We start from the raw sequence: 14,712 nt of genomic DNA, 5'->3' as shown, positions 1-14,712 counted from the left end.
CATTTAAAGGCACAGTGCGCCTTTTCTCTTGCTTGAGGTGGCCACAGCAGTGGGGTCCGGTGTCCCAGAAGGAAGAGAGTTCGGAAAGAGAGAGAAAGGGAGATGACCCCCATATGTCGGGAAAGAGGCGTGGGGGGAAGTCAATGATGGTGCTTTGGACAAAATGCAAGGAATGCTTCTTCTCCCCCCCCCCCTTTGCTTGTTTTAATTGTGCAGGATTCTTCGTTTCCACTTAAATAAGAGTTGGTAATCATTTGGACAAAAGACAAGGAGTGGGATTTTAAAATGCTGTTTTTTGTTCTGTGAGATTCTTGGTTTCCATGTAAGTAAGAGTTGGTAACAGATCCCACCCATCCACCCCCAAAATTGGCCTTTGTCCGGTAGAAGTACCATGATGGGGCATGGCTGGATTTCGTGTTCAGTAGAGCAGACCTATACAACACCAAACCGCAGCCAATCAGATGCTAGACTTCCGCCCCCTTTCCTCCACTTGCAATTTAGCCAATCATCAATCCCAGGAGGCTTATCTGGTCCCTAATAGGCTAGCCTCGGGGTAGGCCTGCGGTAGTGATTGCAAGAAAAAGGGGAGGGGGGACGGACCAAATCCAAAACATTGAGTTGGGTACCAGGAAGGTTGAGCAGAAAGAATATAAAAATGACTTTAAATGAATTTATTTTGCTGTGTGCTTAAAATACATGTTGTCCCCATGTCACGACCCTGGTAGACCTTGGAGGTCACCTTTCCAAGGGGCAGCCAGGTGAGACCCTGTTTAGCTTCTGCGATCTAGTAGGATCAGACTTGCCTGGGCTATCCAGGTCGGGTCATGAATATCCAAAATTTGACGATGTACAAACAAAACCACCATCCCAGTGAGCGATGTAGGCCTTTTCTTGTGGTCACAAGTACACACAAATACATGCACACCGAGAACACGTGTCGATACACGAAGCCAAACCAGGTACTGATTGATTCAAGTTCATTGGGGGTGATCGCTCTCCGTTGAGTCCATGTGGCCAAAGGGTGACATAATTTAGAAGCATGAATCTTGTTGCCATGACTTTCACGCTCACGCATGGAAAAAAGTATGATGGGAAATTAAATCTAGTTTGGGCGTACACATTTCCTTGTGGTGTATGTGTGTATATTAGCTAGTCATCAACAGAGTCTGCAGGACGAATCGGCGTGCTTTGTGGGGGAGTATTGGAAAAGCGGGTCGGTCTGTTATAAGAACACATGCTTTGCATAAGGTCACAGGTGAGGTCCATGGCTCTCAGGAAGTCAGGCTGGGAAAGACCTTTCCCTGCCTGAGATTTTGAAAAAAAACACCTGCTTATTTGAGAACATAGTAATGAACCAGCAGGGGCAACAGTCTTGCTCAGGGTAGGCCGAATCCAGTACTTTTCCTATAATTTTTAATATGGTACCCTTATTTGTTGTTGCTGTCTGTCTCTCCAATTCAAGTGAGATGAAGAACCATATACCAGCAATCAGAAAAGAGAATACGGACAAAGGAACAGATCTATAGAACATCGAGGCTGGCGATCCCTCCTGACTGATGGATTCTCCAGTCGTGAAGCAGAATGTAGAAGAAGGGTTGGTTTTTATACCCCGCTTTTATACCCCACTGCCCGAAGAAGTCTCACAGTGGCTTATAACTGCCTTCCTTTCCTCTCCGCATAACAGACACCCTGTGAGGGAGGGGAGGCTGAGAGAGCCCTGATACTACTGAAGAAGAAGAAGGGTTGGTTCTTATATGCTGCTTTTCTCTACCCCAAGGAGTCTCAGAGCAGCTTACATTCACCTTCCCTTTCCTCTCCCCACAACAGACACCCTGTGAGGGAGGTGAGGCTGAGAGAGCATCTGACAGGATTGCTTGGTCAGTACAGCTTTATCAGGGCTGTGAGGAGCCCAAGATCACTCAGCTGGCTGCATGTGGAAGAGCGAAGATTCAAACCCAGCTCACCAGATTAGAAGCTACTGCTCTTAACCCCTATACCACACTGGTTCTCTCATGTAGTCATGTGTTCTCTTGTCAGTGTGGTATTGTAATTAAGAGCGGTGGCCTCCTCAGACCTGGAGAACCGGATTTGATTCCCCGCTCCTCCACACGCAGTCAGCTGGGGAAGCTTGGGCTAGTCACAGTCCTTTGAAAGCAGTTCTTGCAAAGGAGTTCAGTCAGGGCTCTCTCAGCCCCACCTACCTCACAGGGTGTCTGTTGCGGGGAGAGGAAGGGAAGCCGCTTTGAGGCTCCTTTGGGTAGTGAAAAGCGGCATATAAGAACCAACTCTTCTTCTTCTTCACTAATATCAGAGCTCTCTCAGCCTCACCTCTCTCAAAGGGTGTCTGTTACGGGGAGAGGAAGAGAAGGCGATCGTAAGCCGCTTTGAGGCTTCTTTGGGTAATGAAAAGCAGGGTATAAAAACCCCCACCTCTCTTTTTCTTGCCGTCTTCTGCTCCAGGGCACTATGGGGTGAGATGAGCTGGAGTGGAGATGCGTCAGTGGCATCCTGGGAAAAATTGAACCGGACGTTAACCACACATGCTGCGTGCAACCATCAGAAAAACTGGGATTTGTCTGAGGAATTCTTTAGAGTTCCATTTGACTGCCCAAAAAGGCTGTGCTGGAGATCATGGGATTTGGATGTACCAAAGCCACATGAGATCCAGCAGGGGTAGTCAAACTGCGGCCCTCCAGATGTCCATGGACTACAATTCCCAGATGTCCATGGACTACAATTCCCACGAGCCCCTGCCATGCTGGCAGGGGCTCATGGGGATTGTAGTCCATGGACATCTGGAGGGCCGCAGTTTGACTACCCCTGCTCTAGATGGCCAAAAACAGGGCACAGAGGTCAAGACTTTCCCCTAATGTTGCCTCCTGGCACTGGGATTCAGAGGATTAGTGCCTCTGAACATGGAGGTTCCCCTCAGTCATCATGGCTATTAGCCATTGATAGACATCCCCCGTAAATCTAATCCCCTTCCAAAGCCGTTTATTCCTGTGGCCATCACTATATCATCTGGCTGCAGATTCCACATTTTAATCACTCTGTGTAAAGTAGCATCTCCTTTTGTCCATTTTGAACCTACTGCCCATCAGCTTCATTGGATGCCCTTGAGTTTCAGTTTTTGGGGAGAAGGCTTCTTACCTAACAGCGTTTAATTGGGTCTGAATTGACAGAAATGAACACTGCTTGGAATTAGTGATATGTAGGGTATGAAGGTTCACACTTTCCACATGACTTCAAAGGTGGTGGTGATTTAATTAGCGCCTGGGGGGGCAGCGGATGCTCCTGCTTTCTGCCATTGGACCCCGTCAGAATTTACATATTCCCACCGGTAACGTGCAGCCCTCCACATCACTGGGAATTTCTCAGGGGATGCAAATCAGTTTGGGGAAGGGTTGTGCAGATAACAGGAAGCAGTCCCGATGAACCTGGAACTTATCACAAGAGACCTGGTGAATGACTGCAGTCCAGGGGTTATTCGAATGATTGGTCTGCTGCTAGTGTAGACGAGGTCTTAAGCAGTGGGGCAAGCCAGCCCAGCCTCTTGGAATTACAACGGAACTCCAGATGGCAGAGTCAGGACAGACCTGGATAGGCCAGGTAAGCCCGATCTTGTAGGATCTGGGAAGATAAGCTGGGCTGACTCTGAGTAGTAGTTGGATGGGAGGCCTCCAAGGATTTGGGTGGGAGTTCTTCCAAGGAATACTAGGGGTCATGTCACAGAGGCAAGTGATGGCAGACTACTTCCATCCTCAGATCTTGTGGCTACACTACACACATCATACAATAAATCAATAGAGATCAGTCCCCCTGCTCCCTCTAATATTATTTGGATTAAAATTCTATATAAACTGCCGCATTCCCAGCACTGTCTAAGCATGTACTAGGCGATTTGGCCAGTCTGACCTGGAGGAAGTGCACCTCCCGACCCCAAAGTGGCCATTGGCATTTCCCTGAGCATGCAAGAAAGGGCCACAAGAGCCAAGCATGGACATGGAATCTCTTTGGAAGCAGCAGGACTTGCTTTGAAGAAAGGTGTTATGCGCTTTAGACTATGCCTATACCAAGCCCTTCAAGCTATTATTGAGCAGCACAATTATTGTGTGTTAAGGGCTATGGTGTCCTCTTAGTGTTTGAACCAGCCTGGTGTAGTGGTTAAGAGCAACAGCCCCTAGAAGAACCACGGTTGATTCCTCCTCTAGATGCAGCCAGCTGGGTGATCTTGGGCCAGTCCTCTCAGAGCTCTCAGCTCCACCTACCTCACAGGGTATCTGTTGTGGGGAGAAGAAGGGTAGGCAACTGGAAACCATTTTGAGGCTCCTACAAGTAGTGAAAATCCAGCTTGTCATCTTCTTCTGATATACTTGTAGACCTGATGAACAGAGCTCTAACCTGGCTGGCTGGCAGGGGAATGTTTTGCCTAGTTAACAGTTTGGTCCCTGTCTTGTGTTCCATGTTATTCTACCAGGTCTTGCTTTTTGTGCACAACCCCCCTGCAAAGCTCCAAGAAATCAATTAGCCCAGCCTCAAACTAAAGTAAAACCACAATGTAGGTCAGTAGCAGCTAGCAAGGAAGAGGGTAAAAATAATTGCTTGGGAGAACACTGCATAAATTGTTATCTCACTCACCAAGACGCTTGGGAACGGGCTGTTGAGCTGGTCGCCTATGGTGAGTGGGAACTCCCAATAGGCGAACAGACATGAAAGCTTTACAAAAGCTGTCTTTTTTCGTTACTGTTGTGGGCATGAGCAGGCAGGTGCAATGGCATTTTTGTGGGCTATTAAACCTCTTGAATGTTTTGCCAGTCCCTTAGGTCTGTGTTGAGTTCTGGTCCGACTGAGCTTTGGGGAAGTTTCAGTGACTATGTATGAAAATCACTTAATACTTCTCGTTGGTTATACTTCCAGAGCTCATAAATAAGTGTTTCAGCCAAAGAAAAAGGGATGGATGCTTGAATTTTAGTTCCAAGTATCTTTCTCCAAGCTGGGGCGGGGGGGGGGGGGGGGCTCGAGCATATCACTGCCAGGACCATGTTGCAATGCAGGCGTAGGTGCATCAGGTAGGTCTCTCCCCAAGTGAACATATGCATGTACAAAGTTCTTTTATAACAAGACAGACCACGATGCTACCTAACAGCAAGCCTTCAGGATATTTTTCAGAGAAGGGCCCTCTACCTAAGATCCTTTAATTGGAGAACTGCAGACCTGAACCTAGGACCTTTTGCATGGAAGATTGCCAGGTCCCTGAAAGTCAGGGGGGGGGGGGGAATAGGGTTCTCAGATTTGGGTTTGGCAGCTCCTAGAGATTTGGGGATAAAGCCTGGGGGGGGATGACGAGGACCTCTGGGGTTGAATGCCACAGTCTACCCTCCAAAGCATCCGTATTTCTGGAGGAGAACTGTGTCTAGAGATGTGCAATAATCCCTGGGGATCCCCAGGTCCAACCTGGAGGCTGCCATCCCACTCTGCATGCAAAGTATATGTTCAGACGTTGTGTTGTGGTCTCTGTCCATGTGGACTTGTACTGAGTCGCATCACTGCTCTGCTCAATAAGAAGAGGAGGAGGTTTCAGCAAGGAGGTAAATAAATGCCACATCACTTCAGACTTCAGCTATAGGTCCCTGTGAATGAGTCACTTTCTGAGGGCCTAGAAAACTAGCACCTCAAGGCGATGGCTTCTAATCCAGCCCTCTTCTTGTGCTGCTAGTTTTCTCTCTGCGGGGCGGTTTCTTTGCAAGAGAGTTCTACCTCATGTGAACCCTCCTCACTTGCAGCCTGGTGGCTTCGACTGGAATACAGTGGGCTTTTCCACCTTGACGAGCATTCATCTTTAATTTGCTTGATAATTGGCCGAAGATTATGAAACGGCTTCTTCCAGCTGACTCATTAGAAATGCTGACCCAGATAAAGGAGTCTGGAAAATGATCTTGTCCTGGAAAGCTCCTGGTCTCCCTTTTAACATGACAGAGCTGATCTTTAAAAAAAAAAAAAAAATCTCCAAGAAGGTGATGTCTCAGCGGCTTCCAATAATACTGCGCTGGGAGGAATGAAATATGTCATGTTCATCTGTATCCCTCAAAAGAGTGACATGGGGGATTTATTTAATTTACTGTAGGGCAGGGGTAGTCAAACTGCGGCCCTCCAGATGTCCATGGACTACAATTCCCAGGAGCCCCTGCCAGCGTTCGCTGGCAGGGGCTCCTGGGAATTGTAGTCCATGGACATCTGGAGGGCCGCAGTTTGACTACCCCTGCTGTAGGGCACCTGTGTCGTATAGCCAGGAGTTCCTAGAATTGTCTGGCAGCCGGGCGAGAGGCATTGGTTTGCCATTGCCTGCCTCCACATCTTGACTGTGGTGTTCCTTCAAGTTCTCCCATCCATATACTAGGCAAGACTGATGCTGCTTAGCTTCTAAGAGCTAATGAGATCAGGCTTGCTTGGGGGGGAGGTGTTTGTTACATATGGGCAACTGTGTGAGAGGTCAGGATGCCGGATTGGACGGACCACTGCTCTGATCCAGCAGATCCTTAGAAACCTTGGACCACTAGGCTACTCAGAAAAGACAGACGCTGGGAGAGGTACGAATGGTCATGTGGAGATGAATGCTCAATTCATTTGTTGCCGTTGCAGCAGGATTCGGGCCCTGAGCCAGCTTCAGTGTCAAAAGACCACATCAAGCGTTCACTGGATTAATCCTTATGAGAATGCCCCCTTAGCACTCATTCCAATCATGGGCAATTAACTCCTGTCGAAACGGCGGGCAAGAGGCCAAAGGGGTGCCACATCAAGGGCGAACCCCTGTCCATCCTACATGGTGGGTACGAGACTTCTCACAAGACTGGCTCTTCCTACCAAAGAACGTTATGTTGCATTCTAGCAAATAATGCTATGTCTGTAGACCTGCCGAGAACCGAGCTTGAGGTCCAAGGCAGGATCGTCCTTCTGGGACCGCGATTGGCCAGCGCATGGTCGGATCCCATCTGCCGGATCCAGTCAGTTCAAAGCGAAACTGACCCATAGCGTGCGCTGGTGAGATCTTTTGTTCTGTTGATCTTTTGTTCATAAGTTGGGGTTTTCATGGGGTTTCTCTGGTTCAGTGTTTGCCTCTTGTACCGTCATGCTGGGGTCACCGATGTACCCTCTGTGAGCAAAAAAATTATTGGTGGGATCCAATTCTGTTTGTTCAAAGACGCTAGTTGTGAAGGAAGAATTGCGAAGGGTATCTGATCAGGGGAAATGTTCCGGGGGCAGAGTGGCAGGCCATTCTTCATAGTTTAAATTAGATCCGTCTGAGAGAACCTTTCTTTAAGGGATGCACACGCATAACAGGTTCTTTAGGCGGAAGGCACAACCATCAGTCACCGAAATCATTTGATGAACGGGCGAATGGGCACAGATTGCGTGCCGGCAGTTTCTTCCGGGGATGGTCTCTTCGCTTCCAGTTGGATGCGGTTCTCGTTTGCGCTCTGTCTTTTGTCTTTGTTGGAAGCGGCCACGAAACCCTGTTTTAATGACCCTGCGTGACGTACACAGAAGAGTTGGGACTGATACTGAGGCTGGAGGCGGAGGGGGAGAAGTCAGATGCCAAATTGAAGCTGCACTGCAAAGTTATTAATGGGGGACACGTAGTTTGGGTCCCGTTTATACACTGTGCAGTCGATCCTTTGCCTCGCCGGTAGGTCTTGAAATAAGAAACTGCTGAGCCCTGTCACTTCATATGGTATCCTCAGATTCTCCTAGGAATTGGTGGTGCTGACATGGGACTGGGCAAATATTCTTTCTGCCATAATTACCAGAGGAATACAACAGGAAAAGTTGGGGCTGGAGACTGGACACTGTAAATATAAGAGGAGCCTTGACCTGCAAAGGTTTAAATGGCCGGGCCCCTCCCCTTATTACACCATCCAGGCCCATAATTGGCCACTTGGGGTAGGGGCGGGTCAACCTGCCCAAATAAGGGTAGGGTTTTTTATTAAAACGTTTTCTTTCCTCTTTGCTCAGAGCCAGAAACAGCAGGCACAAGGTAGGAGAGCTCTTCCCAGCCGCCATTTTGAAAACCCAACCCGTACCATTAAGGGGTGTTCATGGGAAACCCTGCTGGAGAGGATGGGGCTTGGGGAGGGGCGAAAGCTCCGTGCAGACGCCATGTCATAGTCCACCATCAGAAACGAGTCATGTTAAGCCTGGTGATGAGTAAAAATTCCAGATCTCCAGACCCCACCTGGATGTCGGCAACCCTAATGAGGGCACCAAAATTCCTTGTGCTGCTTCAGCAGCCAAACCATGATATACCAATAGCACATTATTTTCATTATAGCCAGCAGTCCATATGAGAGTAAGGAAGAAATATTTTGTACCGTTTCTTAAACGGGGTGTGAACAAGCAGGCCATTCAGCTCATTTTGTTGACTGAGCGACAGGCATTTGGATGCTCGCGGTTGTCATGGTCACCCAGCCGGAACCCGCCAACAGAGCAATGAGAATTCAGTTCCTTATCCTGGAGGACCATGACTCTGCGTTCCTGAATTCCTTAGCAAAGCATAATTCTCAGGTGTACCAAGATAGCAAACGTTCATAAAAGAGCAGTCTTTAGCAGAAGACCAGCTCTCACTCTCTTTCATAGACTCAGGACCCAAATTTCAAAATGGCCGATTGGAAAGTCTTGCTAAAATCGGAAACAGCGCAACAAAAGAGCTTGAAAATAGATGGGGGGAGGGAATAAATGCCTAGATGCGCCACATGTTCAGAAGCAAATGTTCATATTTTAAGTCATCCAAGTGTTATACTAGTTTGCAGGTAGGCAATCTTTTTTGGCCCAAGCGGAGAATAAATGCCATGTCTTCCTGTGAAGATGCGGGTGGGTGGAGGTGAAGTCATAGATTAGGCATCCTTTCTCAACTTTTTTGCACTTGGGATACCGCTGAAACATTCTTCAGATTTTGAGAAACTCCTGAAGTGGCGCAATCGTGCAGAATATGGTTGGGAAGCAGAGCTGTGGACATGCCCACCCAGGGCCTTTCCCCTCCTCACCCTCTCCAGGCCCATCATTGACCAATTAAATAACTCCCACCCATTCGGGAAACACTTCCAGGGTCATCAAAAAAACCCAGGGTTTCCCGAAACCCTGACTGAGAAAGCCTGGATTAGGGATATACTTGGGACAAGCTAAGCTCCAGTGACATTACCCGAATCTCAATGATTCGGCCAGCAGCTATGCTGGCCTCGGCCTCCCATGATCACCAGTCAACCCTTTGAGTTGGTGGCGGGAGTCGCAGTGGCAGGAACCTTGAGAACCGCTGGGCTAGAGGTTGCTTCTCCCTATACTTCTTTTTCTTACCAATCGCCATATTCCTAGTAGCCTTGACCTGGATGACCCGGGCTAGTGTGATCTTGTCGGCACTCAGAAGCTAAGCAGGGTCAGGCCTGTTTAGCCCCTCAGTTAGGGGATGACTAAAGAAGTTCAGGGTTGCTCTGGAGAGGCAGGCCATGGCAAACCACCTCTGCTGCTCATTTGCCTCGAAAACCCCGCAGGATCATCGTGAGTCGGGTGCAAGTCGGGTGCGAGTTGACGTCGCTTTCTCCTAATACATTTGCAGTGGCGGCAAAGTTTAGGCAGGGAAGGAGGCCCCAACGGAACAGCAGCCACCGCACCTGGCCTGCTTTGGCCTTCCCCAGTTGCTATGGTAAAGCGACTTTAACAAATAGCCGTTTTAATATTTAATGGAAACCATGCCTCTTGGCGAGGCAGAGGGCGGGATTGTGGCAGCAAAGGCCTAGCGGCGGAAGGCGAGTTTCTTGGCACCGGACTGTCGTCTCCCCTGACGAATAGCTAGGATTCATTCATCACGCAAAAACGTAGGTCTGTTCTCAAGGCAGATAGCAAACGTAAGGCAAGCAATCATTTGGACTCCTCTGCCGAAGCCTGGTGCTTGGTAAATATCCAAGCAGTTATGGTGGTGTTTGGGAAGCTGCTGTTGAGACTTCCGCCCTTCCTTTTTCTTTTTCTTTTTTTTTAACTTGTCAAGATTTTATCCAGATTTTACTTGTTCGCTTTCCGCATATCTAGCCGGATGACTTTCTCTCCCACAGCTTGCCCGGAAGCCTGGATCTGTGTGCAGTGGGAAAGGGCGGGGACAAACCAGCGTTTTCTGGCAGGCTGGGAACTTAAAAAACAAATCTTTGACATGGGGAACACCAAACAGCAGTGCAAAATTGCAGGGCTTTGCACTCTTGCCAGATGTGTGTGTGTGTGTATCATTCTGTGTTTCGTGGTGTTTGTACGATTTATATGTTTTCATATTTTACTAGAACCTTTAAAGACATTTGGGGAGGGGTCACTATCAGAGCGAGTGCCTTCCTGAGAGACCCATGGCGGTTGCAGCCATTTTGGTGGATCCCACACTCCTGCTATCAATCAAAAGTATCTCTGCCCCATCTTTTCTTTTGGCTCCAGTTTGAAGTCTTCCTCCAGTCTAAGAACTAGATTTGAGTCCAGTAGCACCCTAAACACCAGCAATATTTGGGGGGCGTAAGCCTTGGAGAGTCTAAATTCCCCGAGGGTTTCTTGACAGCCCTGGAAGGTTTTCCTGAATGGGTGGGAGTTAATTCTTAGTATATTTTTAAAAACCATATACTGTGGGATTGCACCACTTCTGGGGTTTCTGAAAGCCTGCAGAGTTTTTCATGGGTTTCTCAACCGTAAAAAAGTTGAGAGAGGCTAGCCTAGATCTAATGACTAAGTATGCAGGCATAGGTTTGTGTCCTGCCTTGGTAATTTTCGAAGCAGAAAAGCAGTCAGAGGCAATGGGGTCCTTGGAGGGCCAAGGGATAAAAGGTAGATTCCCATTTCCCACGGCTTAAAAATAGCACAATGGTTGCTGATTGAAAACGCTACTAATTTGCCATAACGCACGACGTCGTAAACAATCTGCAACAATCCTGAAACCGACCCGCAAAAAGCGCTTCGTTGTAGCGCTTCTAGGGGAATCCAGAAAACTGGATTCACCCTCCGGATAGCGATACACTCCTGCAACCAATCTGCAACAGTAGCGCTAAAGACCTGTGCGTTACCATTGTTGCGGGTTCTTCAAAGTCCCTCCTCCCGAGCCTGTCCTCCAAACTTCCGGCGAACTGTTCGCCATTTTTTTTTTCTCCGAGCGAGCGGGGATCTACGAGGCAACGGGACAGCGACTGGCTTTCAAGCACGATCACTTTCGGAAATTCTGCCCGGACACCACAAGAGTTTTTCACAAGCACAGTGGCACACACCGTCACGTTCCCAAAATTTGCCCAAAGCTTAAAACCCCGTCTACCATCGGCCAGTCCTAGCGGAGTCAACGTACAGGGAGCATTTTAAAAAATTTTCCTCTGAGCGTGCCAACGAACATTCGCCGTTCGCAGTCTCCTGCTTAGCTTAGAGGGGTTCAATAGACATGATTCGTGGTGATTTCATGAGGGGCGGCTTATGTGTAGTGGGTCTTTGTGTGGTTCCCAGTGCGTGCTTGTGCTTGGGTGCGGACAACCCCTTCCATTGGCGGCTAGACCTCCGGCAAGCGGAGTTGCCGTCCCCCGTTCATTTTAAAAAATTTTCCTCTGAGCGTGCCAACGAACGGTCGCCGCTCGCAGTCTCCTGCTTAGCTTACAGGGGTTCAATAGACATGATTCGAGGTGATATCATGAGGGGCGGCTTATGTGTAGTGGGTCTTTGTGTGGTTCCCGGTGCGTGCTTGTGCTTGGGTGCGGACAACCCCTTCCATTGGCGGCTAGACCTCCGGCAAGCGGAGTCGCCGTCCCCCGTTCATTTTAAAAAACATTCCTCTGAGCGTGCCAACGAACGTACGCCAGTTACATGTCATGTTTGGTTGATTTATGCTGTGGCTGGTGAATATTATTGGGGAACTGCCGAGTACTGCCGCACTTGCTCTCGGTTGAACACCGGCATGCGTTTGTGTAATGGCGGACATTTTCCTAAAATGGCTCCCGCTGCATGTTCAAACTGCTCTTCTCGCGTGTAAACGAATACGCGCATGCGTTAAGTCAAACAACAAGGGCGCCAATCTGGCCATTAGGAGCAGATCCTGTTCCCGCGCGAGGAGTTTTGAACGTGACATGTGACCTGATGTGGCCAATGTGCGTGTCCCCTGCTGCCCTCCACCAATCAGGAGCCGGCTAGTCCCTTTGTCTTTGTGTGCGGGAAGGTATATGATCCGTTGCACCCTGCACCTCCCACCACCATTTTGCTCAGCTACTAGCAAAAGCAACATGGAATCGTCTTCTCAAGCCTCGTCCGTCCCTGCAACCGGCCGTGGCCCAACTTGGAGGGACGCGGAGATCAGGGACCTGATCGGGATTTTCTCGGAGGAGAAAATCCAGGACGCGTTCCAGTCCTCCCACAGGAATAGGGAGGTTTTTGAACAAGTGGCTATTAAGATGCGCGCCCTGGGCCACAACAGGACCGGCCTTGAATGCCGGTCGAAGACGAAGACAATGAGGGCAGAGTACATGAGAGCCGTGAACCATAACAAGGGTTCCGGCAACGAAAAGGTGACCTGCCCCTACTTCGAGGAGCAGCGCCAGCTGTACGGGGACGGGGAAGGATCCGGCAGGCCGAAGCGCGTCGGCCGGAGCCTTAAGGTGGTTCGGAAGCCGGCTGCCCCGGTCGAGGAACCACCCGCTGAGGAGGATCCCGGCGAGGGAACCTCCTCCAGCTTTCGCCCTCCACCCCCCGTCCAGCAACGAGCCGCGGAATCGGTAACGCTGGACCTGATCGCCATCGTTCCTGGGGAGCCAGAGGAGGCTCCTGAGCAAACGCCCCTTGCCTCCGGTAAGTGATTTTCTTTTTATTTTATATTTCCTTTTAAGCAAATGTGTGTTCTGACGTTTGGGCATCGTTTTCTCGTGTGTTCGTTGCAACGCATAATACGGTAGGCTGTGGAGAGCTTGCTGTGGTTACTATTTGAAACGGTTTTAATTTTATAATTTTATAATTTAATTTTTAAAAGATTTTAAAAGAAGGTAGGCTGTGGAGTGCTTGCTGTGGTTACTATTTGAAACGGTTTTAATTTTATAATTTTATAATTTAATTTTTAAAAGATTTTAAAAGAAGGTAGGCTGTGGAGTGCTTGCTGTGGTTACTATTTGAAACGGTTTTAATTTTATAATTTAATTTTAATTTTTAAAAGATTTATTAAGATGGTTGGCTGTGGAGTGCTTGATGTGGTTAGTATTTGAAACGGTCATGTTTAACCAACAGCCCCAAAATATTTGCAGCATGCCTCGCCCATAGGCCTTCTGCAGTACTTTGGCTCACAACTTTGGGAGCTTGCTTTGTGGTTCATGGTGTATGCTTGCTCGTTTTTCACTATTTTCTGCTCTTGTCCACAGAGACACAGTTGCCAGGGACGGGGCCCCTAGAGTCTCCAGCAGCACCTGACGTGGATAGTGATTCGGGGGCATCAACTAACATTGGTAGGTATTAGTAAAAATAGGGGGGGGGGCTGTTTTAACTGCTTTGTGCTTTTCTGTTTGTGCAGGGCAGCAGCACTGCTAAGAGAAAGAAGAGAGTCCCTCTGCGTTGCTGGTGTAGGCTTTGAAGCTGGCTTTGCCACCCTTTGGTCCTAGATCTGTTTTTTTTCCTTTTTTTGCAGATTTCATACCCGGAACACAGGAGGAGGAACAGCCTAGGGTGCTTGGACCTCCTGCCCGGCGCAGGCGGATACAGATTCAAGATGGTGAGCGTGCATGACCTGTTCCTTTCGAGCCATAGCTGCAGGACAATGTCGCTAGGCACTAACCATGTGCTCCCTTTTAATTGTTGAGAGTCCTGCTGTGCAAGTAGGCAAAAGTAAAAGCACACCATGGGCAAACAAACAATAGCCATGTGCTCGCCGGGGATTGTTTAAATTCTTGGCAGGAAAACACGGGGACAAAAAAGAACACCATGTCCACCATGGTGTGTTTTGACTTTTTGGATGTTACTAACAGTTTTGTTTCTCATTTTTTGCCAACAGAGGTTCTTTCAGATGAGGAGGAGGAACCACCCCTGGCTCCAGGCAGCCCACCACCTAGAGGTGCGCTCCCAGCAGAGGAGAGGCTTACGAGGGAACGCGGCAGGCTGAGGCGCGTCTCCGTCTTGACAAGCGTGGGAGAGAGGCTCCTTGAGCACTGCTATGAGGAGTCACGGCGTGCCGCGGCCGCTGACCAAGCCATGCTCACACTCATTGCCCAGGAGGGGAGAAAATTGAGGGCAGTCCTTAGAGAGACAAACCAAATCCTACGCGAAGGCGTGGAGGAGGTGCGTCTGATAAGGAGACTCATGGAGAGGGCTGTAGCGGTCATGGAAAGGGCCTACCCTCCACAAATCGCCCCCCCACCACCACCCACACCAACACCACCACTTCCAGCACCCACCCCACCGACTCCCTCTCAGAATGCCTCCACCCAAACAAGAAGGAGGACTATTCTCGGAAAGAGAAAAATAAAACCAGCAGACAAGTACTCCCCCTCCTAGTTTTGCCCACTTTTTCTATTTCATGTTATCTGTGTTTTGTTGTTTGTTGAATAAAGTTTATATTTTTGACTCTGTCTCTGTGTACCCTACTGTAGAATCTGCAAGGCTGAAAGCGGCCTCTCTAGTGATTGTGTATATTGTGGTTCTGCTGTGTGGGTTGGAGGTTGGAGGGGTGTTAGTTCAAGGAGTTTTAGG

General features: G+C 49.0%; 2 protein-coding genes across 5 annotated transcripts in view; both read left to right on the top strand.

Moving 5' to 3' along the window:
• Positions 1-14,712, top strand: part of ZHX2 (zinc fingers and homeoboxes 2) — a 38,958-nt gene that overhangs the window by 1,896 nt on the left and 22,350 nt on the right. The gene's annotated exons all lie outside the window — the stretch shown is intronic.
• Positions 6,254-14,586, top strand: LOC143844448 (uncharacterized). 3 transcript variants are annotated; one of them, XM_077351578.1, is made up of 3 exons: positions 6,254-13,475; positions 13,655-13,738; positions 14,018-14,586. In XM_077351578.1, exon 1 carries the CDS (start codon positions 12,210-12,212, stop codon positions 12,837-12,839), a length of 630 nt encoding a protein of 209 aa, XP_077207693.1. In that variant the 5' UTR covers positions 6,254-12,209; the 3' UTR covers positions 12,840-13,475; positions 13,655-13,738; positions 14,018-14,586. The 3 variants fall into 3 exon arrangements, with proteins under 3 accessions (XP_077207693.1, XP_077207692.1, XP_077207691.1); XM_077351577.1 differs by having other exon boundaries at positions 13,655-14,586; XM_077351576.1 differs by having other exon boundaries at positions 6,254-13,738.

The sequence above is a fragment of the Paroedura picta genome, chromosome 9 (genome assembly GCF_049243985.1).
Source record: "Paroedura picta isolate Pp20150507F chromosome 9, Ppicta_v3.0, whole genome shotgun sequence".
Taxonomy (NCBI): Eukaryota; Metazoa; Chordata; class Lepidosauria; order Squamata; family Gekkonidae; genus Paroedura; species Paroedura picta.
This window is presented reverse-complemented; position numbering and strand designations above follow the sequence as displayed.

Bases quoted from the DNA above. Each gene is read 5' to 3' on its own strand.
- LOC143844448 (XM_077351578.1), top strand. From the start codon at position 12,210: ATGATCCGTTGCACCCTGCACCTCCCACCACCATTTTGCTCAGCTACT.